Source organism: Hirundo rustica, chromosome 5, assembly GCF_015227805.2.
Source record: "Hirundo rustica isolate bHirRus1 chromosome 5, bHirRus1.pri.v3, whole genome shotgun sequence".
NCBI classification, from domain to species: domain Eukaryota; kingdom Metazoa; phylum Chordata; class Aves; order Passeriformes; family Hirundinidae; genus Hirundo; species Hirundo rustica.
This window is the reverse complement of record NC_053454.1, coordinates 35,003,665-35,031,472: the sequence shown is the minus strand read 5'-3', so window position 1 is coordinate 35,031,472 and position 27,808 is coordinate 35,003,665. Positions and strand designations below refer to the sequence as shown.

At 37.3% G+C, this 27,808-nt stretch overlaps 1 protein-coding gene across 5 annotated transcripts; it reads left to right on the top strand.

The window, feature by feature from the left end:
* The first annotated feature begins 7,980 nt into the window (after window positions 1-7,980).
* Window positions 7,981-27,185, top strand: NEIL3 (nei like DNA glycosylase 3). 5 transcript variants are annotated; one of them, XM_040064549.2, is made up of 10 exons: window positions 7,981-8,076; window positions 11,278-11,393; window positions 13,383-13,517; window positions 14,088-14,301; window positions 15,368-15,442; window positions 17,891-18,057; window positions 21,045-21,214; window positions 23,421-23,823; window positions 25,631-25,805; window positions 26,658-27,185. In XM_040064549.2, the coding sequence occupies exons 1-10, from the start codon at window positions 7,981-7,983 to the stop codon at window positions 26,832-26,834; spliced, it is 1,728 nt and encodes a 575-aa protein (XP_039920483.1). In that variant the 3' UTR covers window positions 26,835-27,185. The 5 variants fall into 5 exon arrangements, with proteins under 5 accessions (XP_039920483.1, XP_039920486.1, XP_039920484.1 ...); XM_040064552.2 differs by lacking the exon at window positions 7,981-8,076 and adding an exon at window positions 8,146-8,254; XM_040064550.2 differs by lacking the exon at window positions 7,981-8,076 and adding an exon at window positions 8,480-8,720.
* Window positions 27,186-27,808: the final 623 nt, after the last annotated feature.

Sequence of the window (27,808 nt, the reverse complement as noted above, 5' to 3'; positions counted from 1 at the left end):
AGATTTAAAGGGATTACTGATAGAGAAGAGTGTAACCTTTCTTCCAATACAACAGCTGTTCTGAAAAATTTCCATAATAACAGTTGCTTTTAATTATATAAAGAATTGCAAAGCCTTTTTAGCTTCATATCAATAATGCAGCTTTGATTCAAAAGTTGCTAAAGAGATAATCCTCAGCCTTTTTTGTCAGGGCCAGTTTGTGAATAGCAATGATTTAAATCCCAATGTCATCTCTCTCTTTTCTTTTTTTTTTTTTTTTTTTTTTTTTTAAGGAAGGAAAGAATAGTCTTTATTTCCTTGGAACTTGGACTGAAAAATTACAAAAGATGCTTGGAAAACATTCTTCCCATACAATGCCTTCAAGAAATGCTACTGATGCCTAAACAGACACATGTAGAATATAAGTATCAGAAGTATGGCAAGATATGAGGAGAAAAAAAAAAAAATCTAAAATATCTAGTCAAATATTACTGATAATAATAAATCATAAATCACTATATCTAAAATTGGTGTGTTTTACTAAAGGATTATTTTTAGTAATTTTCAGAGCCCTGCCAAGTCAGTAAAAATTGCATTTCTTTATCTTCCACTCTTCCTGCCTCTCTCTGTGATTAAGCACTGGCCTCTGACTGCTTAATGCTTATTCATTCCTCATGTTCTGGGTAGAGCACTAGTTTGTGAAGATAATTAGAGATCCCTGCTATTCCTCCTAAGTCTTGAATCTTCAGACTAATTAAAAAGGAGATCTGCATATACACATGGAACTGATAAAGGCTTATAGCAAGGTACTAAGAATCATAGTATTTGTGTCAAAAAAGAAAAAAAAAAGAAAAAAAAAGTAAAAAAAAAAATCATTGCATCTACTAGGATGAAGCAATATTTTTGCTACGGTCCTCTTTCGTGGTTCAAGAATAGTATCCTCCAATATAGTTATCTCACTGAGACACTCTACGTGCTATTCGCTCACTTCCCCTTTCCCTCCCCTCCCAATGCCGAGGGCTGGAGAGGAGAACTGGAGGCACAGAAGGCAAAGATCATGCATGGGTTGAGGTAACAATTTACTGGAAACAGCAATGAGATAAGGAAAAACATCAGCAACAGTATAAAAAGCAAAGTCTTTCAAGAGAGAAAGTGATTCACCACTTCCTCCGGCTCGGGACCAGCGCCACCCAACTGCTCCCTCCGGGAGAGACTGGCACCACGCTTAGCTTACTCGAGCAGCAGGGCCCTTCTCCCTGGAAGAGTCCTTTCCCCCACCGCTGGCAATGACCTGAGCTGGTACAGAACCACCTCTGGGTCCTAACCATGCCCCCTCCCAGCTACTGCAAAAATTAACCCTGTCCTGGCCAGAACCAGGACACCCTCGCTGTATTTTCCCCAGCCATTTATCACTTACTTTGTTCTGTTATTACAGCTTCATGAGTCTTCATACTATCTATGCTTTTGAACAAATATTATCCTAATATCTTCCAATATGGCATTAAAGTGTAACATTTAACATTGAAGAAAATATGGCAAATTCTTCATCAGGATCATATTCTTCTAACATCTTTTATTTTTCCTCAAAGTGTTAATCTTTAGTGTAAAACATGCAACAGTACAGCATACACCTCAGAGCAATGCACGTATAAATGCAATATAGGCAAGAAGTCTACAAAGAATTTTTCTGCCTCTCTCCAGGTACCAATTTTCTGCTTTCATCTCTTTTAACATGTAGATAGCCTAGAGGCACTGCTGGACACTTTATCTTAAAGATCTTCAGGACTTCACCATTTGAATAAACTACTGCAAGCTCTAAATGTTTTCTTTTCTCCTCCAGAGAAGTGTAGTAACTTTTATTTAATTTGGGACGAGCCAATATTCATCAACAAAACAATACTACTGGCCCTGAGCTGTGTCTCAAGATGCAGTAAAGCTATGAGCAGTGTTCATAAATTGGCAAGAAGGTTGTATTTATCCCATGAATATCTAGCTTCAGTAAGATCTACTGTCCCTGAGGCAGTTGCGCATTGCTGTCATATTGTTTCTTCAAATGAAGTTAAACTATGACTGTAAATTAGATTATGCCGCTCTGAATGGGTAGAGGCATCTACGCTGACAGATTTGAGTCTGTAAAAGCAACAAGAGTATGTATCTGGGAAGGGAGTAAGAACCTTTAAGGAGTTATAGTTTTCAGCAGAAATTTATAAAGTAACTTTTTTCTTTTCAATTATTTTCCAAACATTTTACTTCTGATTTTAAGTAGGGTCTAAGTCAATTCTACTCCAATACTAATCTATAATTTAAGAATTGCAAAAGATCTTTTTTCCTTTGGGTATAATATTTTGAGAAGAAACATTCAGGAAAGAAATTTGAAATACATCATTTGTATGCTATAGTGAGTATCTCTGAACAAATTCATATATTTTTGGATCTTTCTTTTTCTCCAGTTTTGCTTTCTAACACAAAAAAACCCTCATTTAACTAAACTCCCAGCTTCATATCATCAGTGAACTTGCTGAGGAGACATTCTAATCCTTCTGCCAAGTCTTTTCATTGGAAGCTAACTTTGTGCTGCAGCCAATTATCTCCACCTAGAATGTTCTCACAAATCAAGAGTCAATACCATTTTGTCTATACCTCATACATAGGTGGAACTATTAAACTGCCTCCATATATCTTGTTTTTGGAGTGTGCTCCAAGAGACTTAGTTTCTTGTAAAGATCACATGGTCAGCTCAAACAAAAACATGATGAGGAGTGTAAACTCACTTGGAGCAGTCTGTGCAAGTCTTTCTCCTGCTAGCTTAAAATAGTCACGTTAAGAAGGAATATATATCTAGGTTCAAAGCAGTCCATATGGTTTGAAGCCACATATAGACTGTTGATCTGGTGTCATCAAAGGAATTGTCATTTTCACTGGGTTACTAGGTATTCTGATGGAGAAAGAAAAGGAATCTTTTAGTAAAACATTTCTCTTCAATTAAAAACAAAACAAAACAAAAAAATAGAAAATGTAGATGGATACTGAATACTTAAGAATATAACTTGTTAATAACACCATTAAAACACAAATTCATTTCCAACAAGCCAAAATTAATTTCATAATCTCAAAAGTCTCTGTCCCAATTAATGGCAATATCCCAGCTTTAGATCAGAATACACCTCCAGAGGTAATTCTATTACAAAACATAAAGTTTGAGGTTGCTATGTTCAGAAATCATATGTGGAAATTAAATTTGGTAATTCTAGGCTAATGTAAATGACTAAATTAAATCTCTCACCTTGGTGCTAGTCATAGCTCTAGTGAAAAACAAAGCATGTTACGCAAAAAAAAAGCATTCTGATAAGAGGAACAACTCAGAATGGTGTCTTTTCTAGTCTACTGTATACTTTCTCAGGAAAGCAATTTTCTCCACTTCCCAGGGGAAGGAGGCACCACTGATTGGATTGCTACAGCAGCTTAAAGAAGCTGCCACATTCTCTTTTTCAGGGAAAAAAAAAAAAAAAAAAAAAAATTGCTTTGCTTGGATTTCTAAGCAAAGGAGCACTGCAATGAATACAGACTGCAGAGGCATCTAGGAAACTCCATTGCCACTTCCAGACAATACCTGGCTCAGCATACAACTGAGTCATGTTCTTTGACATAAGTCTCCCCTTACACTGCGTAAGGGAAATGGGTGATTGCTTGAAGGTTCACAGCAGGGTATCCAATAGAAGGAACCACTATTGTTCCCTGTGTGGCTAATGCAGAGAGAGACCTAATGAAGCCGCTGCTCTAAATCAGTCTGGTGAGGTGCCTACCTATTGCCACTGATTACATAGAGAGTTCACACTTTCCATTACCTTAGATATATAGTATAGTAGATGGACCTTGATTGTCACTGAATTTTAGGGCGTGTGAATAGCTTGCCTGTCTCTTTTTAATCTTAACTCCCTCCTGTGGATTTAATCCTTTGGTTAGCAGCAGAAAAATTCAAATTTAAGAGAGATTATTTCTGCTTTCCACCCCCAACCCCCCAGCAAAGTCCAAGAAATTAATACAGTATGAAGGTCTCTTTGGAAAGAAGAATGATCTTTGGTATATCCATATCTAATTCCTGACTGAAAATGGCAAAATTACTCTGCTGAAAACTAACATATCAAACTAGCCCAGGTTTTCAAAGGTGTTGTATTTTTTATTTTTAGGTTAATCAAAGATTGCTATAGAGATACAAAGCTATCTCTTCTGAAACAGTGGTGTCTTGTTTACAGCCCAGTGATTGACAGGTGAACCTGTCACACTCTTAATCACTACCCAGGGAAATTCTGGTAATATTGTGAACAATATTGAAAAAATAGTAATTTTAAAAAATATAATTGCCCGCATAATTAAGCAGTTTATGTTTTTTTGCATCTTCTATCTGTGTAATTCTAAAGCATGTCCTCTCCGGAAATTTCAAGTACAATATATAGTTCTTTAAGTATTTTTCTTTCTTCTGTAGTATATGAGTTGGAATGCTAAGAATATGCTTATCTGTGACCAGTTTTAATAGGCAGAAATTAGGACAGAACCACTAAGTCACAACTATCCCTTTTGCTTCCAAACCATTAATCCATTAATTACTCCATTTTGAACACATATTCCATGTTCAGTGAGAAATGTAAGTTTTTGTATGTAGCATTTTAGTATGGCTGTAACAACGAAATAAATGCAAGAAACTCTCATACTAAAGCTGTTATTCCCAACTTGGTTAATAATTTTATATCGATACTTCACTGCAGTTCCCAAAGAACCTCCTTGATCTCTATCTTTACCGTAACTGCAGCTGTAAAAACAAAGTTGCAACAGTACGGGCTTTTTTGTAAAGGAAAGCAAGACATCTTTACTAATAAAGGAATTCAAACACTCAAGATATTATTTATTTTCAGATAATTGAGAAAAAATAATTTGACTTTGCGTCCGTATCAACTATGCATGACCCTCAAAAATCATTGGCAGACCAGGAATTTATAACCAGAACACATTTCCTGGACAGTTCAACTATTTGGATTAATTGCATTAAGAGACTTAATTTTGAAGGATTTGGGAATGTTTTTACAAGGTTTAGGAAGGATTTTATTGGGATTACATGATGAGAAGTTTTGAGTATGCTTAACTGTTCACATTAACTCTCTAGGCAATCACAAAACAGAGCAGTCATCCACTGATGATTAATTCTTATCCAAGATTTTGTCACCCTAAAGGGAATATCCTTGTAGTTCACTGTAAACTTCAACTAGCCTGAAGAAAAAAACCCAACCCTATGCTTTAGCAAGGATTTCAGTGCTGTTCTTCGTACTGCTGGGTTTGAACAGTGTGCTTGTACTCTGCATGTTTCTGTTCTCTTGTGTTGCCTTATTTGATCTAAAATGATACTTAAGTTTGCCTACATTTAAATTGATCTCTATTTGCCATATGATAATATTCCTTGCCAACACCACTTTCAAAGCTCTATTACATGCAAACTTAACTTAGGCATTTAAACTGAGCACCAATGTCCTAAGATTAAAATATTAATTCAAGGGAGAAAATATGCATAAACGAAAAAGTTTTAGCAGTTGGATGTCAGTAGATCTACTTGAGCAAATTGGCCACATCAATTTTATGCCAAATGTCCTGTTACGTGAACTGGGATAACAAGGCAGAGAATTAGGGCTTCTATATAAATTGTGGAAAACTCAACTAAAGAAAGAATTGTATGCTTTTTATAATTCTGGAAAACCTGAAATTTTAGAAAGAAATGTACTTTTCTGTGTTTTTTTTTTTTTTTTTCCTAGCGAGATCACAACTGCAGTACTATACCAAAATGTGAGAGTCTAATCCTGAGCACACTGTTCTGTTGTATGCTATTATCTGAAGGTAAATATGGAAATGCACAAATAAACCAAGAAACTATGCCTGCAAACACCATTGGGGAAAATAACAGAGGCAGCTGTGCAAAGAGCTCTGAGAACATGGGACAAATTTATGAGCATATGTAGATTTACTTATTTTTTGTTTTAAAAATAGATTTTACCTTTCACTGCAGATAATTTGTCTTATTTGCTATATCAATTATTGTACAGTAGAACAGTCTGATTTTGTTAGTGCAAAGGCAGACAGGTAGTGAAAAAAAATAGTCAAATGTTGAACTTATACTTGAATGAGATTTACTTGCTTGTTTTTTTGTAATTTGCACATTTAATTACCTGCGGGAGAGATTCTTGTGGACATTGGATTTTTCAAAATCAAAATAAGGTGTGAATAAATTCTGATGGAATTGTCTGCCAAGAAATGTTAAATTCTAATTTAACACTCTGGAATAAATTTAACGAAGTTTTTATTTTTTTATATTTAAAAATTGCCTTGTAGCTTGGGAACTTCAATGTTGAAACTGAATGGCAGCAGCTGAGATTTCCTGACTCAAGGAAATACTTTGACAAAAGCAGCTAAGACTATTCAGAACACTGTAAAACACAAACAGCTGTATATGTCTCACTTGGCTACACTGTTAGATCACTAAAAAAATTTATCAGCAATAATATTGCCCAACAACAGTTCCTCGTTGAGCTTTGTCATTTAGGTTCTTTTACCAATAAGTTATCCTGATTTAGAGTTCAGCACTTGTCATTTGCTTTGGAACAGTCAGACTGGTATTCTACAGTACTATTACTTCTCTTCCCTTAGTTGCAAATATAGTATTAAAAGTTTTTGTTATAGCAAAGAAATTCCCAAATGTTTGTCACCATGAACCACTTTAATATGGATCTCACCAACAACAGATTGTGCATACCTGGAATTCAGCTTTTAGTGGAATAAAAGTGCATGCAAAAGGTGACTTAATGCAGAATCTCTTTTTAAAATTCATGCACATAAGTGGAAAAATAGCTAGAGGACCTAATTAATGGTTACTGTTGGAACTTCTGATTCATCTGCAGAATTAGATGTGGAATTAAAAACCCAGTCTGCACACACCATCCACTGAAAAATTTCCAGCTGTGAAATGAAATCCCTTATTATGAAAAACATTATATTGGACTGCCAAGTGACAGAAACTATTGCCTGTACTTTTAAGGTACTTTAAATATTAATGTAGAAACCTGATTGATGTATCAATTTCTAATTGCTTGAAAGAACAGTAAGGCAGAATTTTAGCGCAGAAGAAAAATCACTTTAGCATGCCATTTTTAACATTGCCGATTTCTGACTTATGAGCTGAATTCTCTAACTAAAAATTGCCTTATAGTCTTGATATTAAAAGATCAGAGAAAAAAAAGTATTTGCAACAAGTGCAGCATACCACAGATTCAGCAGAAATTTTTAATTTTATTTCAACAAACATCATTTAGCCTGATTTATCCACTCCCCTCTATGTTAAAAAAAAATATTAAAAACCCCACAAAAACCAAACACACACACACACACACACACACAAAAACCCCCAAACAAACAAAACAAAAACAAAACAAAACACCAAAAAAAAACCTTTTAGGAAAAACACATTAGCACATTTTGATTGAACCCAGATAGAAGAGAGGATACGGGCTGTGTATGTAAGAAATAACTTTGAGAGTTTTGGACCAGTGTGAGTATTGCCTCACGAGGCGGGCATTGGGAAATGGTGTCCGACGTTCTACCTTGCAATGGAAATTCCCTCAATTTTCTTAGAGGAAGTAGAGTTTATTATGCCTGTTTGTACTTCAAATGTGGCGGGTAAAGGAGCATTTTACCTCTGTAAACCTGGACTGACTGAAGAAACCTATTAAATACCGATTTCTTAAAAGCTGATATTAATTTCTGATTGCGGATTGAGTCTTGGAAGATGTATTGCGCGTGTTTTAGACAATACCAGGCAGCTATCTGGAGCCAGCGAGGAACTACGCGCAACAGGAGCAGCCATTCAGAAGGAAACAAACAGGAAATGCCGGGGCGGGGCCTAGCGCGGCCGCACCGCCCTCAGGCGAGCGGGACATTCGAAGGGCGGCGGCGGCGCGCGCGGCCATGGTGGAGGGCCCGGGCTGTGCGCTCTGCGCCGAGCGCCTGCGGGCGCGCCTGCGCCGGGGACAGCGCGTGCGGGCCGCGCGGGGCGGCGGCGCGGTGAGGGCGCGGGGCCGGAGACGGGGACGCGGACGGGGACAGGGCCAGGGACGGGAAGAGGCGCGGCCCGGCCCGGCCCGGCCCGGCCCGGCGACCGGGATAGGGCGGGGCAGCCGCTTCGAGCAGCGGAGTCCCAGCGCTCTTGCTCCTGAGTGTCCGCGGTGGTGAATGCCACCAGGTGTGGGTGAAAGCAAGCGAGCGGGCGGGAGCCGCTGGGGTGCCCGGACACGGAGCTGGCGGCAGGAGCTCCGAGCAGGGTGTTCGGTGACTCCCGTGCCGCCGCTGCCGTCGTCCGTGGGTAGTGGTGGGCGTCATCCGCGAATACCGTATTCTTCCTTTAAGTTGTGAAATATTCTTGTCAGCAGCATAATAGGTCTCTGCAAGTCAGATGTGTAAAGGCGATGCTGAAGCTGTAGAAACAGGAGCTTTGAGGAGTAATGAGGGAAAGCTTTTGGAATCGCTCGTGTTCACTTAGGATAAATTTCAAATTCCATGTTGCTTGAGGAAAAGTTAAATACAGAGGAAATTATTGCTAATCTTACTTATTCATAATCTCCACAGTTCAGGCATGGCCTAGATGCTCTTTAAGGTCCCATCCAAACCAAATCACGCTATGATTCTAATCGATGTGAAACATGAGAAAGGTACACCTTGACCTGCTGAAAGGGGGCTTTTACTTCTATAATTATTTTTTAAGCAATTTTAATTAGACCAAGTATTCAAATAACAAGCGTGACATTTGCTTTTAGTATACACAGTATGTAATTTCCCTGCTAGTTTTTATCCTTTCATTGACAGCATAAAAGAGTATTCACTGGTATAGAGCTGCAGGGACTCGTGAGACCTTGTAGCAGAGAAATTAGGGCATCAGTAAAAGCAAGCCTTGGCTGGTGAGTGTGTAGGTACTGTCCTCTGATTGATTACAGAGCTAGCTAAGGTAGCCTTGTTTTTTTCATGCCTCATTTTGCTCATCTTTAAGAAACTGTGTTGCTTGTGTCCAAAGTAAGCATACTGGGTGCCTCCAGGCAAAAAGTTGGGGAATTTTTACCCACTTTTCAGTGTGTATAAGGCAGTGTAGGAGTTTGTGATTAAGGCACAGTGAGATAGTATTTCAGTGAAACAATTTAGGAAAGAATACGGTTGAAAATACATCTGTCTTAGGTCTTAAGGTAGTCTTTAGATAGGTCTTAAGATTAGTCTTTATAGGTTAATATCTTTTGGGATAGATTCTTGAATCTGAAATTTTTGGAGTAAGGAGTACTCCAAGTAAGGAGTTACGATCCTAAGGTTTCAAAAAGAAGTCTCACTCCCTCAAAAAGATTTGTTTTCATCACTTTATGCAGTAAAAGTCACCGCAAAGGAGCCTCTATTCACTGGAAAATGACCAGCCTAAGGGTCTTGGGCTTTTTAGATTTCACTGGGGCTGCTAACCATGGCCAAAGCCTTGGCCACTGTTGAAGATTACACTGTTTAGGGTAGTTTGTACTGTGATAACTGTAAGGGTTTGCCTGTTACCAAAGAGGTACGGATTTAATTTCAAATATTTGAAAAGACAAGTTAGTTTTCCATCTCAGTCATTTCTTATTCTGGTCTATTTTAAACAAAGCTGAGTGGCATAAAGTTAAAATAAACTTTGTTGCACAGCAACAGACTCCAATACTTTTATTGTAAAGCATGAACTGTTTACATGGGAGCAAAATTTTTCTTTCTTCATATTTTGATAACAGACAAGGTAAGTGAAGTTATGCAAGAAATATTTTTTATTTTCCTACTTGACAGAATAATAACCATAAAACTCTGTAAATGTATTATCATTTCAAGGTAATAATACAGTGGGAGATTGCATAGAGAGTGGCTCTGAAATGTCACTAACTAGCAGAAGCCTGGCTGATTTGCCAGAGTTGCTTTCATACATACTTGCACTGAAACTGAGTGCTGCGATTGAAGCACTGATACGTGTGTCTGCCTTGCAGTCAGGGCTGTGATGACACTGAATCTTGGGGTGCTAGTCAAGGGGACCTTCACAGGCTGAGAAAAATGGGCTGGTAGAAACTCAAGTTCAGCATTTGCAGGACTTGTAGAATCTTGCACATGGAACAGAAGAGTGTCATGGAACAGCCCCATGCTGGGCTCTGCAGATTGAGGAGAGTGATTCTTACCTCTCTGATCACCACTTGTAAGGCTGCACCTGAGTTTCCAACTCCCCAGTAATAACAAGATAATAACATACTTATATGAATGCTCTGGTGTGATTAGCACATGGTGCTCAAGGAGAAGCTGCTAGAACGGGGGTTTTATTGCTCTCCTCAGCTACCTGTAAGGTGGATATGGAGGAAACAGAGCAAGGCTCCTGTTGGACATGCACAGTGGGTGAAATACAGCAAGATGCAGGTGACAACAGGAGAAATTCTCTTTAGGTAGTAGGATAAGTTTTCCACCACAACAATAGTCAAGCCATGAAACAAGGGCCTGAAGAGACTGGAGTGTCCATTCCTGAAGCTGCTCTGAATTTGACTGGACAAGGCCCTGGGCTCCCTGTCCTAAGTGTTGACCAGGTGCTTGGAGCAGATAGCCTGTAGACATCCCTTATAATTTCAATGCATTTTCATGTGCTAAGCAAGAAAATACGACTGCTTCAGTCTCATATTTATCTTGTCCTCTACTAGATTCCCACCTGCTGCTCACCTGCTTCTGAGATTAGACTTTAAACTAGTAGGAAGAGAGAGAGATCTCTGTGGGCTCAGTGGAGGCTTTTCTGTAATACACAATGCCCTGTTCAAAATACTGAAAGCCTGGTATTAACATTTGAAGAATAATATAGATCTGCAAATAGCAGAATTGACACTCTTGACATATTTTTAATATTCAAACTGTACCTGTTTATTTTATACCAGTCTGAAACTCCTATTATAAATTCATGACTCTAAGGAGGAGGCATAAAATTCCCTGATAAAAAAGATGTATTATTTCAATTAGGAAAAAATGTTGAGCTAAGTTATGATAGCATTAGCAATAGTGACTGCTTCCTAGGTTAGTAGTCCCATTGTTTTTGGTAGAATGCTTAAGGAGAAAATAGTTGATGTTGTCCAAGTTGGAAAATTAGCTCATACAGCTGCTTGCTGAATGTGTACCTGTGCTAGAATCTAAGCAGTATAAATTCTCTTTAATCTTTGTGTGTGTGTGTGTGTACTCATTTTTCAGACTGCTGCAAGTGAAGAGAGACTCTCTGGTCATGATTTCCTTGTTGGACATGTTTACAGGGGTGTGGAAACATTGGGAAAGGAACTTTTTATGTATTTTGATCAGAAAGCTTTGAGGTAAGAAGTGAGAAAAAGGCTTCCTAATATTTGGACTGAGTGTATTTGGGGAGTTATCTTGTTCTTGCTAATAGCACTTATTTAAACTTTTACGGAGAAACTTCTTATCAGCTTCTCTGCAGTACAGGAGTACTGGGTATAGTCACATGTTCAGATAATTTCCTGCTTTACTCCAAGATTCCATGTAAATGTATCTGAAAATGACAATTATTGACATGCTTTGTTTCAAACAGGAAGTTGCATTTTCTAGAGACAAAACACTTACAGTACATTCAGTGCATTCAGATGCCTGCAGTATTTGTAGCACTAAGTTTTTCTAAAGTCTCATCTTTTTACTTTCAAACAAGAAGTCATCAACTCCTTACTACTATTTCTCATTGAATAACAGATCCTAGGTTTAATTAGCATGACTTTTCTATTTGTAATTTAAAAGATTTCTATTTTGCCCTATTTTAGGACATCAAAGATAATGTAACACTTTAGAATTAAATTTTATAAATTCCTTAATGCTTTTGAATGCAAATGTGTAGTGATGATTTGACTTTTTTTTCTAGTCATGAACTAAGAAGGCACTAGGATAGATAATAGTTGTGATTCTTGAAGTGCCTTTTAAACAGTGTACTGGAGCTTGCTAAATTAAACCATCAGCTATTAAATTGAATGAAGAATACTTTTCTGGAAGCATTTAGTGCATCACCATTTGTTAGCAAGATACAAGAATTTGTCTAGGTTTAAAAATAAATTTGGCTAGTTAAGCCTATGTAGTATGGCTGATGGCACTTGAGAATTGAAAATGGCTGTAGAAAATAAGTGATTGAAACAACTATACCACCCAAACTGACTTGTAAGAAGTGTTTTGGCAAGACATAGGTTTTTGAGTACCTAATAGCATTATTTTTTTTTTTGTTTGAATTTTAAAGATTTAACTTTAAGATTATGCTTAATGACATGTTGTGTTAGCTCATCTGTAAATACTTAAAATGCCTGGCTTTCCTGAAATGTAAGAAAGTTGGGCTTAAAGGAAATACAGACTTGATATTGGATTTCTCTGGTAATTTATGTAGTTTAATCTGTTAAATCTTCTTGTAACTACAAAATAATCCACCATTTCTGATATACAGTGTCTAGTAATAGGACATTCCCACTATCTTATGATTTTTAGAACTTGGTTGTACCAGATGAATTTGTAATAAATAAAATGAATGAGATGATAGTCAGACTTGTTCTTTGCTCAAGCATAGCTGCTGGTAGAATATTTTATAAAATGTGAGACCTCTTAAAGTATTACTAATCTGTAAAATGAATGTTTGAAAGAATCTGTTCTTCTACTTTGCCATCTGTGCATTTTTCAGTTTATTTCTTGTATTAATTTTTAATTGACCTGCAGGTTTTGCCTTGGTTGTAGGAAAAGAAAATCAGAAAACAACATATGGCAAATACTAATTACTTTGTTTATGGTGTTACTGGATGTAGCTGGGATGTGGTAACAGTGGTGGGGACTGAATTATTTCCAATATGGGGACTGAATTATTTCCAATATGGGGACTGAATTATTTCTTTTCATAACAGGTGACTTCTGCCTGATTTAACTGAAAATTTTCTGGTCAAGTGGCCTCATTTCTCTCAGCCTCCCTGAAGGCTAAAGAATCTATGTTGGAAGATCAGCATGTCAAGTGAAAAAAATTTGAAATGCACCAGAAAATGGTGCTACTTAATGATCAGGTTTGACTTCTGTGTAATGAATTATGAAGACTACTCAAAACCAGCTGTTTTGGAGGGATTTTTTCTTGGGTAGCATTCTTTCTTCTCTGGGAATTGAGCATTCTGTAAGATAACAGTTTGTTGCTGTGTTAGTGGTAATGACTAGAGTTAATGTGCGTGCATACTGACTTGGTTAGGTAAGGTTCACAACTCTAAATATAGACTGGTGTAACGCTTGGAAACGACAGTGGAGTTAAAATATTTATAAAAACTCTCTTTCTTTCCGAGGATTCACTTTGGTATGAATGGTTCCATGCACATTAATCCTGTTGGAAGCAAAGACAGAAATGGAGCACAACCAGTTCTGGAGATACAGCTTATGGAGGATACTGTCTGTTTTTGGGATGTGACAGTAGAGTATAGGTAAAGTAGAAACTAATGAAACAGTTTATTTCTAATTTTTTTTAAAGGTAAATGAAAAATCATGTACAAATTGTTAAGTGCTTGGATTCTATCAAGACAAAACTTTCTAAATTTAAGTTTGTTACTTTTTATCAAAGCTTACATACAGCTAAAGTTGTTCTATGCCGTAGTGTCATTAGATACTGTCAAGACTGGGAATGGAAGTTGGATTTAATTCTATCCTTAGATCTATATGCTAAAACCCATTGCTCTGTTAATTTCTATCCAAGTCTCATTTCTTAACAAGGGTAACAAACAACCTGTCATGATTACTGGTTTCAAGTCTTTATGCTCCAAAAGTTGGTTTGATTTCTTGTATGTTGGACTAGGTGCATATTCCATGTGTGTATCATTGACCTGTTTTTGGAAGAGGTGTTTAATGGAATTTCTGTGCCACTTCCTGTCACTAGTATTTTCATGGTTTCTGTTATCTGCATATAATGTTCTATTATAATGTGTTGTTTTTAAAACCACACTGCTATATTAGAATATATTTAAAATAAAAATTAATCAGTGTATTTTCTCTTCCAGAAATGCAGCTGAGTGTGAGCAGAAAGTGAGGATGATGGAAAGTTTGGATGTCTGTTCTCCAAAGTTTAGCTTCTCGAGAGCAGAACATGAGATTAAGCAGCAGAACAACCGTATGTTGTGTGATGTGTTACTGGATCAAGCAGTATTACCTGGAGTGGGAAATATCATAAAAAATGAAGCACTGTTTGATAGTGGTCTTCATCCAGCTCTAAAGGTGAGTGAATGTCTCAAGATGGTATTTAAGGACACCAAAATGTTAAGAATTTAAATACGTATTTATTGAATATTTTGCTATCTTCTTACCTTTGTTTTATCATCTGTAATTTCTTAAATTGTTGTTAGGCACTCAATTAATGTTTTATTATAATGGGAGGTTTTTGTCATGGCACTCCTTGGAGCTGATTGACTTTCATATTCTAAGTCTGGCATCCTGTTATGCTACCATTAAACTGACAGTCCATAAATAAGGGAAAGTGAAAAGTGCTCAGGTTTTTTTGGTTCATTTACTACCCAAAATAGTTTATGTTGTAGAATTGATCATTTTTGCAGCTGCTTCTTCCACTCCTTATCCTGCTAGCTGGCATAAATTGTTTTTTCTACCATTGTTTATCATACTTTTTTTGTTTTAAGATCCTCAGGCATGTGTCTCTGAACTTTGGTTGAGAAGATATTTGCAAAACAGAGATTACATAGAATGTAAAGGGAAGCTGGTGAAGATTAGTAACTGAAAAGTCTTTTAAACATAGTATTTTGAAAATTGTTCATAGAATCAATTTGCATTTTAATTTTATCTGCAATATGGCAGAAAAAATAAAAATGTGATTTTAAATTTTAGGTTCTTAAGAAATATATATTTGGTTGATACATCTCTCTAATTGTTGATGCCTTTGACTTGTATATTCTTCCTGAATATCTCTCAGAGGAAAGGGCCTCAGATGATAGGTCATATTATGATCCATGAGGAAATTAGGAGGGATATGGGACTTGCTAACTCTTATGTGACTCATGTGATCATCAACTCTTTGGTCAATGTAGGGGAAGACAATTTTCTACCACGTTTTGCATGGTTGAGGCAAAGCATATTGTTTGTTATGCAAGCAGTGAGTTTTTGTAGTCAACATGTATTGCTTTACTGAGATGATACATACAATATAGAGTCAGAATTAGCACAGCTTGGAGAAAAGCAACTCCACATCTAAGTGCACCTACCTCCTAGGTCTTTTTTGCCACTGTCCCTTAGCATCATAATATTCTAAAAATTGTTCTTGTCTTTCTTACAGGTATGCCAACTGACAGATGAGCATATACGTCACTTGGTGAAAATGACACGTGATTTTACCCTGCTTTTTTATAAGGTATTGGCACATATTTCCGGAAAGCTTCCAAAATGTTACTCTGGCATGTTAGCTGTGTGTGATCATCTGGTGAAAACAGCATAAAGATGCAGTAAAGCAAGTGTTTCCATGGATGTTGGTTTGTGTGCTCTTTATTAATTGTGAGCTGTCAAATGATGGAAAGGTAAAGGGAATCAAGATTGTCAAAATATGCTCAGCTTGGCCCAAAAGACTTTCACAGATGCTGCCTGAGAGCCAGTTCAGTTTTTCTGTGCATGTGCTGTTATGCCCCTCTGAATATGTCAGAATTGATGTAGGCTAAGCACAAAGTTACCTGTAAGATAACATAAAGATTACTCTTCAAACTGGGAACTAGAGATTGTCCCAGGGAAGTATGAAGGTAGTTATGTGGCTTACTTTATAAAAAACTTGAAATAGCAATTAAATTTATTTGACTAAATAGTTTTCAACTTCTAACAACTTTTTTTTCCCAACTGAAATAATGGTTTTGGTTGGTAAAGTGAAATAAATTACAATTTCTCTCTACTGCTATAACTTCAGTAGGACTTAATTTCTTCATGTTTAAACATCATAATTCCTGGTGCTCTATCACTTTCCACAATGGAAAAGGAGAGAATTTGACCTAATTCTTCTATGTTTTGTTTCTTAAAGCTGCATACAAAGAAATGAACAGCAGTAGTGACATTTTTGTCTGTTTCTCTTGATGTTCATGAAAGGCAAGGAGCTAGCACTGCTAAAAATAATTTCTTTGGTAGGTGAGGGTGAGGGCACCTAAGATTCCTAAAATCATAGAGGCTAAAACTGTAATTTATTTATTAGTCTGCTTAAATGTCTAGCTTCCCTCGACCCACTAAAGAGTACTTTAGTTTATTGGTAGGGAAATGTTTTCACTTCTCCAAGCTTCGTAGTGAAATCTGCCAGTAAAGAGACATTGTCCAGTTCTGCAACAACTATAATACTCAGAAATTTAAAGGCTTTTGGACTGATAATAAACAAGTTAAACTTTCTGTTTAGCCAATTTGAAAACTTCTGTAGTCCACACTTAGCAAGTATTCACCAGTCAAGTACTTTTAAGAGGGCTAGCCTCTCCTTCCATCTTAAAAAGACATAATATAAATGTTAGAGGAGGGATAGTGCTTGAATTTTTTTAAAGACTGTTACAGATTGTTTGCAGTCATTGTACTGTATCCTTACAGATGCAAAGATGAAAAATCTTGAAGCTGTTGCCTTTGTTTGGTTTTTGCATAACTGAATGGGGAAAAAAAAACCTACTCATAAGCAACTGACTGAAAATCTTGAGGAGGCAGCTGTGAATATTCATGCGAATATATATTAGTAATTCCTTCTGATTGAATGACTAGCTTGTACTGGCACAAGAATTCTCTTTCAGCAAGACTGATGAATAAGAGCACAGCAGAAGCAAATATACTGTGCTCAAAGACACCTGTGTTTTGGGAGAACTCCAAACTTCATACATTATGGAGTAGAGCTACTGAACTCTTCTGAGCTGTGTAGCTTGGCCAGCGGAGGTGTCAATTGAATAGAGCCCAAGGATTTGCCATTGTAGTGCAGAAGCTTGTGTGGCTGTGCATAGCTGGCTGTATCTCTCTCTACTAGTCTCTTCTTGTTTGGATTTTTTTTTTTTTTGCCATTTTTAGCTGTAATATGTCTATGCTGACTTCATGGATGCTTTGTGAATTGTCTCATGAAATGTGCCTGCCAGCTCTCTGGAGGCTCTTCAGGTCACTGTCCTTGGGCTTGTACTATGCTTAATTTAATATGGCTTTCTGCCAGAATCTGGGGAGCTCACCATAGTGCCAAGTGGCTTTTCATGAGCCAAGTTGTCTGGCATGGCCAGGGCCAAGTTGAATCTGAGCAACTTTACTGGGCACTACCCAACATTTACAGAATCTTAGGAATATTTCTGCATTGCACAGTTCTTTAAAAGGTTTTGGGAAGGCTTATTAACCCAGATTGTAGCATCACATCTGAGCTCTGCTGTGCTTTTGGCTCTTTTGGGGGTGAGAGAAGGTGGTGTTTGTTTTGTGGTTTGTTTGCTTTGTTTTCTATGATGCATTGATTGGAGCTCATTAGCTCTTCAAGAAGACTCCTCCTGCAGGTTCCAGGTCAAAGACAACTGGTGCTGAATCAAAGCTACTAGGTCCAGCTGAACTCCGGAGTTCTTAACATGTGTTTGCTTGCACCTTGCTAGTATGCTTTTTTTGCTTCTTTTATTTCATTATGTGGAGAATTACAGACACTGTTATACCTCATTTGTCAATTCTTTAAATAAAATAATGTGAAATAAAGAGAGAACCTTTGATAGTGTCTATATTAAATACCTTCATCTAGTTATTGAGTTGACCCTCTGTAGGGTTTTTTATTTTGAGACTCACATAAAATTTCTCCTGTGTCTCTAACATAGATTTTGAACATGTTCTGTTTTAGTGCCGCAAAACTGGGTCTCCACTCTACAAACACTACAAAGTGTACAAGCGCCCAGCCTGCACAGAGTGCAGTGGCAGCATCACCGTGTGTCGTTTGGGAGACCATAACAGGATGACTTACTTCTGCTCTCAGTGTCAAAAGGCGGATCCCCAGCTTATCAATCTTAGGTATGATGGTAACATGGTGACATTTTTAAGCACCTCAAAGTGCTGTTACAGTAAGAGGACACCCCCTTTGAAACAGAATGGATCTGTGTGTATTTTGTAACTAAATTAACTATGCCAGACAAAACCAGAACATCTTGTGAAAAAAAGAAAGTTTTGGCTATTGGTATTTAAAAATGGTCAGAAGCTTTGATTCTTTGCTACTATTCTTTTCAAAGGTGTCATCTATTATGAAGTAGCTATTGCTCTAATCAAATGTAGGAATTACAAAACAATTCAGGGTACTCAGAATTACTCACTAAAATTACGTCATTGGAAAAATTGCTTTTTGTTCTTGGGCCTATCAATATAAAGGGTTTGGATATTTCCACACAACCTAGTTGAATATCATGAAGTAGGAATTTGTGACTTTTGCAGAATAGCTCCATCAGTCCTAGCATATCTTGATAGCTGTGCATCTGTGCAGTTTTCTTCTGGATATAGAATTATAGTGAGGATAAGTAAAACTTCAGTAAAATCAGAGTGCAGCCAGTATTTTAGGGGCTTAGTACTTTTTCTTCCTCCTTATTGGATTTTAAAAGCTTTTGCTCTAGGTATACTACAGAGACACTTTCACTTCCACGTAAATTATGGTAGCAGCACCTTTCCTCTTTTTATTTAAGGAAAGCAGAAAATGCATTTGATATCACAAAGGGTCAAAAGGTAAAAGTTCCAAAAGCACCTTATTCAGACTTAGGCATCTGTTTTTCTTGAAAATTTTAATCTGTGACTTCACAATTTTGCCTTTATACTTTCTGTCAATCTAATACAAGATGCTGTTTCACTTTGTGACTTTGCCTCATTAGTGTGTGTGTGGGTGTGTGCATATATATATATTTTTTTAAATAAGATTTACAGAATACACAAATCCTCCTCCTACCTCCAAGCTTCTTTCAAGACGATGTCTGAAGGAATTTTGCTTAAAGCTTAAAAAATTGCCTTTGAGTACAGATCAAATATCAAAAATTCCAGCATGGAAGATAAATATTTCACAAGCTGTTAACTCAAATCTGCTGCAATTTCAGAAACTAATAATGAGAAATATTTTGCCAAAGTGTAGGAAGGCAGCATTATTCTGTTGAGTTAGATAACTAGAAAACAGTGTAAGGAAAAGATCGCTTTCTGTTTTCTAGAACAAGTAGTGATTTAGCATTTTGTTATTGTACTTTTAAATAAACACCTGAAGCATGCTGTATGTATGTGAAAAAATGAAAAGGTAGTTTCTTGTCTTGTCCTTATTCTAATGGTCAATTCTTTGAGTTCTACTGCTCTCTTTTCAATTACACAGTAACTGTTACCATGTAAAATTATGTATAGCTCAAACAATTTATTTGTTCCAGACTTTTCACATTTGAAGACTGGAAGAGGCCCATGTGATTTGACTGACTTGCTACAGATCATAAAGTGTAGAATTCAGCCCAGTGGTTCTTGGGTCAAGTCAAGTAGCTTATGTCTTTGCTTAACTAAAAAAAAAAAAAAAGAAAAGAAAATACTCATAATAAACTTAGCCCATCAAATTCAAATGTACCTTGAATTTTAAAAATAGAATTTTCCCCACATATTTCATAAATTGGGGAAGGGTGTGGGGGGGTAATGACAGGACAGATAAACCAGGGGAACTACATGGATTCCCAAACACGACACACTGAATATATTCAGTCCAGTAATGCATTTTTGATAAATGACTAGTACAACTGATCTAATATTGTGAAAATACCCATTTTAACACCTACTGCTCAGCCGTTTTGTTTGTTGCCACAGTATTTTGGTGAATGCTACTGTAATGTCTGTTCTACCTCTTAACAGCACAGTCTATTTGGTATGTCAGCAGTTTTCATTAGCCTCCTCAGTTTTACGGTAGTGGAAGATGTGGTAGGTAGTGGTTATCTCTACCATAATCTTAGAACTCTAGTCTGTTACAGAAAGTGATCATTATGGAAAAAGTGATAGGTCAAAGGAGTGTCACAACAGTGCCCAGCTACACCATTTGCGTTATTGACTGAAGTGCTTAAATTCTTAGGTTTAATAAAAGTCTCCAAAAAGTGCACAATTCCACAAAAATGATGAAAAAAAAAAAAACCCTCTTGACAGCTTATCAACCATAAATTGGATGATATGATAGTACTTAAAAATATACATACTGAACATGTTAAATTACATTTAACATGCTGTCAATGTTTGGACACAAGAGTAGTCCCTGGTAACAGGAAGCTATAAAGGAGCAACTATGATTCTAAATCAGTCTATCAACATATGAGGTATTATATTTTACAGGAAAATATATAAAACTAAATCTTTAGTGGTCTGGAGTAGTTTTGTCACACAAGTCACAGCTAGGTTCCTTAACTCTAAACAGGTTCCTACATTTTAAAAGGCTCTCCAGGAAATGGTGACATATAAGAGACTTTCTGACTTTTAAGGCTTTCAGTGCTTTTGGCTGTTATGATAACAAAATGGACTTATAGGTAGCATTTAACTGAGAAATTAAAAAAAAAAAATATTTGATTGTGTGATTTTCTGCAGTTCATCTTCTAAACAGTTCTTCATCCAGTAATGCATTTGTTAGCAAGTGTCGTGCACAAGGGATGGGGGGAAAGCCCTGAAACAGTCTCCCTTTCTCGCCAAGCTTTTTTGTAGTACTTGGAAATGGTAGGGAATCTGAGAGACTGGGGCATTGTCCTGGAGAGTACACCAGTTAATTATTAACTTTCTGTCAATTTCTTGTTTAAATATTTTTATTTGTATTACTTCTGCAGCATCTGGAAAGGTTTTCCCTTGAGGTAAAGAAAAGAAAAATCAAACTTAAACACTGACATGCTGTCCAAGCTCTGATAGGAGGCATAACACTGTGTACTGCTTGTTCTCTAGCCCATGCCTCCCTGCACAGAGTGGTGTAAGGCAATTTGTAGAGGGAACGTCACAAAACACTAACATCATTCTTTGTTTCACAGCAAACTGCCAGCTAGAAATAGCCTAATTGGCTGGGCATATGGCAGGGGGTCATGTTCTAATGAACATGTAGCTCAGAAATCTGAAGAGGAGTGGACGTGTATGTGCTGCACCCTAATAAACAAGCCTTCTGCTGAAATTTGTGATGCCTGTTTGACTTCAAGACCTGAAGGTACTGAAGGGCTGTCTGGCATCTGTATTGGGAAAGAGGGGTTTATGATTTTGATGTAGTTTTTATGTAGAAGTGTCTCATTGTGAATCACATATATATAACTAGCTAACTTGAAGTCAGATTTTGAGGAAATCTTACACAGACAATATGGAAACTGTCTTGTCTTAAAACCTAAAAGTGCCGTCTTCCAACCTGGTGTGCAGGTGGGATTCTATGGATAAGTGTCTTCAGTGACCCTTTGTTTTTATTGGGGCAAGGAGTGAGAAAAATCTCCATTATTTCAACTCTCCTTAAAATCATTCCAAAGTTTGCAGTGTAAGTCCAAATTAGAAATCAAGGGTCAGAAAATTAATTGTCATTCTTTCATGTGAACAAAAGCGGTGTATTTTAGTAACCTTTTCACAGAATCACTAGGTTGGAAGAGACCTTCAAGATCTTTGAGTCCAACCCATGCCCCAACACCTCAACTAAACCATGGCACTGAGTGCCACATCCAGTCTTTTTTTAAACACATCCAGGGATGGTGATTCCAGTACCTTATCACTCTTTCTGTGAAAAGCTTTTTCCTAATACCCAACCTATTGTCCTTGGTGCAGCTTAAGACTGTGTCCTCTTGTTCTGTCAGTTGCTGCCTGGTGAAAGAGATCAACTTCCACCCAACTATATCCACCTTTCAGGAAGTTGTAGAGAGTGATAAGGTCACCTCTGGGTCTCCTTTTCTCCAGGCTAAACAACTCCAGCTCCCTCAGTCTTTCCTCACAGGGTTTGTATTCCAAGTCCCTCACCAGCCTCGTTGCCTCCTCTGGACGCGCTCAAGCGTCTCAACGTCCTTCCTAAACTGAGGGGCCCAGAACTGGACACAGCACTCACGGCGTGGCCTCACCAGTGCTGAGTACAGGGGAAGAATGACCTCCCTGCTCCTGCTGGCCACACCGTTCCTGATACAGGCCAGGATGCCCTTGGCCCTCTTGGCCACCTGGGCACACTGCTGGCTCATGTTCAGCTGCTGGCACCAGCACCCCAGGTCCTTTTCCGCCTGGGCACTATGCAGCCATGCTGTCCCCAGCCAATAATGTTGCAGGGTCTGGGGCTACTTTTTTCCCCTTCAAGTTCAGAGTAAAAATGATTCTGAACTTCTTACCTCAATTTGTTTGTCTCTTGCTGGAGCTTTTAGTGCTGCTGTCTACATGAAATACTGCTTCATTGCTTAATCATTTTATGACTGGAGTGATGTTTGGAAAAACCTTATCTTGAACTAGCTATAGTTCATTTCCTCAGGTCAGGAATCAATAAAAGTATGTCTTCACACCTTAGATGACAGTTGTTGCCAACACAGGCTAATCTTGCATAATTCTTCTGCCAAATCAGCACCAGAAACCTGAAAATTTTAATCTGTTCACAGAATAAGATTTACTAGCTAACATTTATCCTGGAATTTATACTGTCAGCTTGCCTTTATAATATATTATGCCATGTGCACAAATGCTTTATTTTAAGCTTTGAAACAAAATCTTAATCCTTCTCCTGTACTTCTGAGTTTTACTTATTTAGTTATATGCAATTACTGAAATCAAGTCTGGAATTTAAAGATGTCTTAAATTTGATGGAATACTGTTAAGAATTTTTTTTTTTTTAATAAGACTTTATTTTTGCATAGGAGTGGTATTTTTTTTTCAAATATGGATTTGTCTACCTCTCTTTTTTTTAATCCTTACATCTTTCCCTTCTCACTTCAGTGTTTGACCAAATTAACTACTGTCAGCAGAAATGTTTGAATTTTTGAGGACAGAATACTTGGTCTGTAAAATCAGCTGCTGGCTCTACAGCTGAAATAATTCAGTTTGTAGACAGATAATTATTTACCATTACATTGCAATTTCCATGCTCCTTTGCTAAGTGCAAGGCCAAGCTACTACTATCCTTTTTTAAGAAGTCTGATTGAAACCAGTATGTTTCACTCTGCAGTAGATCCTATTCAAGCAATAGTAATGTTACCTTGAAACACGTTTTAAATGACCCTAAGAGTGCCGGAGGGTTTTTTTTATTGTAAGAAATTTTGTACTCTAATTTGTGACAGGTTCTGAGATGGTACTGTAAATTTACTCTTTCATTCTCCACATGACAACTTATGAATACAGGTCAGAAATATAATGTAAAATTCTATATGAATGGATTATAACTAATAACTAATAACTTTTTTCCTTAGTTCCAAAGATGGAGAGTTTTGAAGATTCTGCAGCCTTTAACACAAACTTAATGAAGTACCCTTGTAATGATTTCAGAAAACCAAGCACAGAAATAAAGATCAATAGGAAAACTGTATTTGGAACTACAACTCTTGTCTTAACAGATCTTGGAAACAAAACTGTTTTGAGGAATGATACCCAGGTATCTGGTGGACAGTCTCAGTGTGTTGTTCCAAAAAGTAATTGTAAGCAGGTCCAAAACAATGCCTGTCAGTCAGGGGGAAGCACAGACAAGGACTGCTCAACACATGTAACTGCTCTGGCTTTATCCTCCTGTCAGCAACCTGGCTCTTTCAAACACATACAGAAGAAACAGAAAACTGATCATGTACCTTCGGTTCACCCATATAACACAGCAATCAGGTATGTATTCTAAAATGAACGTGAGTCTTTATAATCCCATAAACCAACTTTATCCTTAAAGATTAATAGAATACTGTGCTGTTGGGCTCAGACAGTTTTGTCTTTGGATTTCTGCCAGAGGTAACTCATTCTAGACTAACTATAATTTAATTCAGATTTCAAAAGCACTGAATTACCTAGGCTGTCACTAGGAAAGTCCTTATTTTGGCATCTAGCCAGTACTGGTGTAAGCTAAACAGCTCTTCATAATTCAGCTATTTCCATTGAATAGGCCAGTTGAGTTTTAATAGGTCAAGCACATTTCTACTTAAGGAGTTGTCTAATCTTAGCACTGTAGTTGCTATCTGCTTAGAGAGATCTTGACATCAGTGTGAAAGATCACAAAAGGAAGCTATCTGATTGAATATATTCTAATTAAAGTTACTTGTCAATTACCAGGTTTCAGCATTCTTCCATGAGAGGAAGCTCTGTATAGTTACCTTGATGAGCTTCCCATCACTGCTTTTAACTTCCCTCCCTATTCCATGTATAACCACTTCAATGCTCTGCCCACACTTTTATTTACAGGGCCCTGTTCAGACACATCTATTGCCTAGTTAAGAGAAATGTGAGAATCTGTGAGGGTTGTCATGGAAAAGTTGGGCCGATAGTCGCAACACTAATTGAAGTGCAAGGTAGATGTCACTTAAAATGGTAAATTATGCAGGCTGAATGTGAAATATTGATGATACGTTACAAAATTCTTGGTCACGTGTCTGTTCTGAAATACAGAAATTACTTCTTGCATTGTTGAAGCACAAGCTTTCAAACAATCTTGCTGACTAGCCAGGCTAGACTGAATGAATACAATTTCTCCTCGCCCTCTCAGTACAGACTGAGGAACTGAGGCTGAGGCAGGGGAATTGAGAATACAGAGGACTGTAAACAAGAAATGAGACAGCATCAATCATGACAACAGGTTGTTGTAGGAAGTCATCAACTGAAATGCTTTTTTTATAGTATTTTTTTAAACAACCAAACCAACAAAAAATCAATTGGTTATTTTTATCATCTCATGTTTTAATGAGGTGTTGGAATAAAACTGCTGGTGTCTGCAGGACTGCAATCTTCCAGACATAGAAGACAACATAAAATTCTGAAGCTGATAACTTGACCAGAATGAATTAGTATTTTCTATTTTCACTAAGGTTCCATCACTGCTTTTTTTTCTCTAATTAATCTTTTTCATGTTACTATTTTTAAGTGAAACCTTGTGTATTGCAGATAGTCAGAAATTATCTCAATCATGAGGAAGAAACTTTATCCCATTCAGAGAATTCTATTCCATTCCATCATCTGGATTACTTGTCCAAATATAATTTGGAGCATTACTGTAACTCTTTAGTAAATAGGTTAGGAGTCTTTTCTGTGAAGCATACAAATGCCATCAGACTGGAGTAATTAGTGATATTGGTCTTTTTCCCACCGAGAGCAGAATACGCTTTTAGAACGTCACAATTTGAGGTGGACAGTACAAAATCAGTGGTAGTATTTATTTTGTTTCATACTTTAATTTGAGTACTTAAAAATAATTTAAGACCTGGTGAGGAAACTGGTATAATACCTCAAGAAAAGCACAAGGTCATGTCTATTCACTACTCGCAATCATTCAGCTTTAAAGGCGCAATTGGGTGCATTAGAGAAGCAAGTCCTTTGTCACCGTGTGCAGAAGTACATTGGGTGAGCTATTGTAGTGATAGAAGAGAATTCTTTGGCTGGTAATCCCTTTTAAATTATACAGAAGTAATTTTGTAACCTATCTTTACAGAGCATCTCCAACTAATGTGACAGATGATACTCGTACGTTGAGTGTGGGGCGTCCTCACTGCAGTAAACACAGCCGCCTCTGCAGCCTCAGAGTTGTGAGAAAGGATGGAGAAAACAAGGGAAGGCAGTTCTATTGCTGCCCTCTTCCCAAGGAAACTCGGTGTGACTATTTTCAAGTATGTATAAGAGTTCAGGACCTGTTTTTATAATCAGTGCTTGTTCCTGCAGCCTCCTTGGCCCAGTGACCTGTCAATCATGGACAGATAAATTACATTTAAAGTTTGACATAATTACATTTAATGTTTGACATAAATACTATTGCACACTGAATTGAAACTAAGAGCATAATAATAGCTATGAACTTAACTAAAGTTAACTATGAACTTAACTGAGAAGTTTTAGTTACTTCTCTTACTGTTGAGAAGGCATCTGCTTGTGCAATTGTTCTTAATCTACTTCTGAGTGATGTAAAACAGACGCATAAGAGAAATACTTGTTTGAGGGGACCTCTACAAGTTGTTCATATCTGCTTCTTCCTGAAAGACTATAGCAAACTACAATGTAATTGTCAGCCATGTTTCTGGCTAGCCAAAATCCTCGTAGCCTCTTAGGATGATGATTTCTGTAATGTGCCTGGGCAAACCCTCCTACTGCTGCACTAATACCTAACATGACCCTCCTAGCTGCAAGTGTTGGCCTCTGCTCCTTGCTTTGAATGTACGTGTCTTAAAAGAGTTTGACCTGAAAAGTGACCTGACAGTCATGACTATCAGGCAGTTAATAGATGAACTCAAGACAGTAATGACCATTATGCCTAAATTTGAAAAAAAGCTGTATGTTAACATCAAGTTACACTAGTCAAGGTGCATGCAGTTGCAGTTGAAAGTGTTTGCAAAAGAGATAAAACTATCCTAAGTACTATGAAATTTTTTTTTCCATGCCATCCTCTGTAGATCTTTTTCTATTGTCATTTTTAAAAAAAGGAATTCACAGCCATCACATGTGCCTGAAACCTGTTTCTTTCGCAGTGGGCGGATTTGGATTTTCCATTTTGTAACCATGGCAAACGATGTGTTATGAAGACTGTGTTGAAGATTGGTCCCAATAATGGAAAGAACTTTTTTGTGTGCCGTCTTGGGAATGAAAAACAGTGTGGCTTCTTCCAATGGGCAGAAAATGGGCGAGGTATGCAGATTCTTCCATGATGCTCATGTTAGTTACCTGTTCTTGAGGATGTCTGAAGTGTGCACAACATTTGTAGTAATTTCTGTTTTGTTCTTTTTCCCTGAGCACTCATTAACTAGTAAAATAGCTCCAATATAAAGAACAGATCTAGAAAAAGTAATTTTACATAGTCCTATAAAAATTAAACAGTTTCTATGCTGCCTACAATTCTGAAATAAACATTTAGCTTGCAATATATTGTGACATACCGTTGTATTTCTAATAAAAAATGCACTTTCCTTTTTTCATGTATTGTTTTAAACTTTCATATATAATTTTATATTTGCTTAAATGTAAACATTTATTTAACAAAAGTAAATAAAAAGAATATACTTTATAAAATATGACTTCGTGCTTTCTCAGAGCTTAAGATGAAACAATGAACTGTACAATTCAAATGTTACTATGATTGACCTTAGATCTGGAAAACAAAGACAAAAAACTGCCATAAAACAAATAACATGACTCTTCAGCTTTCTAAATTATATATTCTAAATCCATATATTAAGGTTTTCTCCTAGCTACTGAACATTTTTTCCCCCAATCCATATGTAATGGATAATAAATAAATAAATGGATAATACCTCAAAGGTGATTAAAATTCAGTTTGTGTGTGTTGGTTTTGCCACTATTTGCTGAACCAAGGATATGCTAAGCTATCAAAACAGAAATAGAATTCTTCAAATCTCTAAAAAGTGTACTATTGATAGTGAGGAAAATGAGACTAATGAAGAAATGCTTGCCCCTCCCCTAGCTCCTCCCTGTGACTCCGCCCCCCAGAAACACCTTAACGACATCATCAGCTGTTCAAACCACTCCCCCTTCCGGAAGGCGAGGCTCCTCCACTTCCTGTTCCCACGCTCCCCCCCCTGGTTCCCACGGTCTGGGACCGGAGGGGGCGGGGCCAGAGTCTGAGCCTTCCCAGTTTCACCAGCCTCCCCCCATCCCTACACTA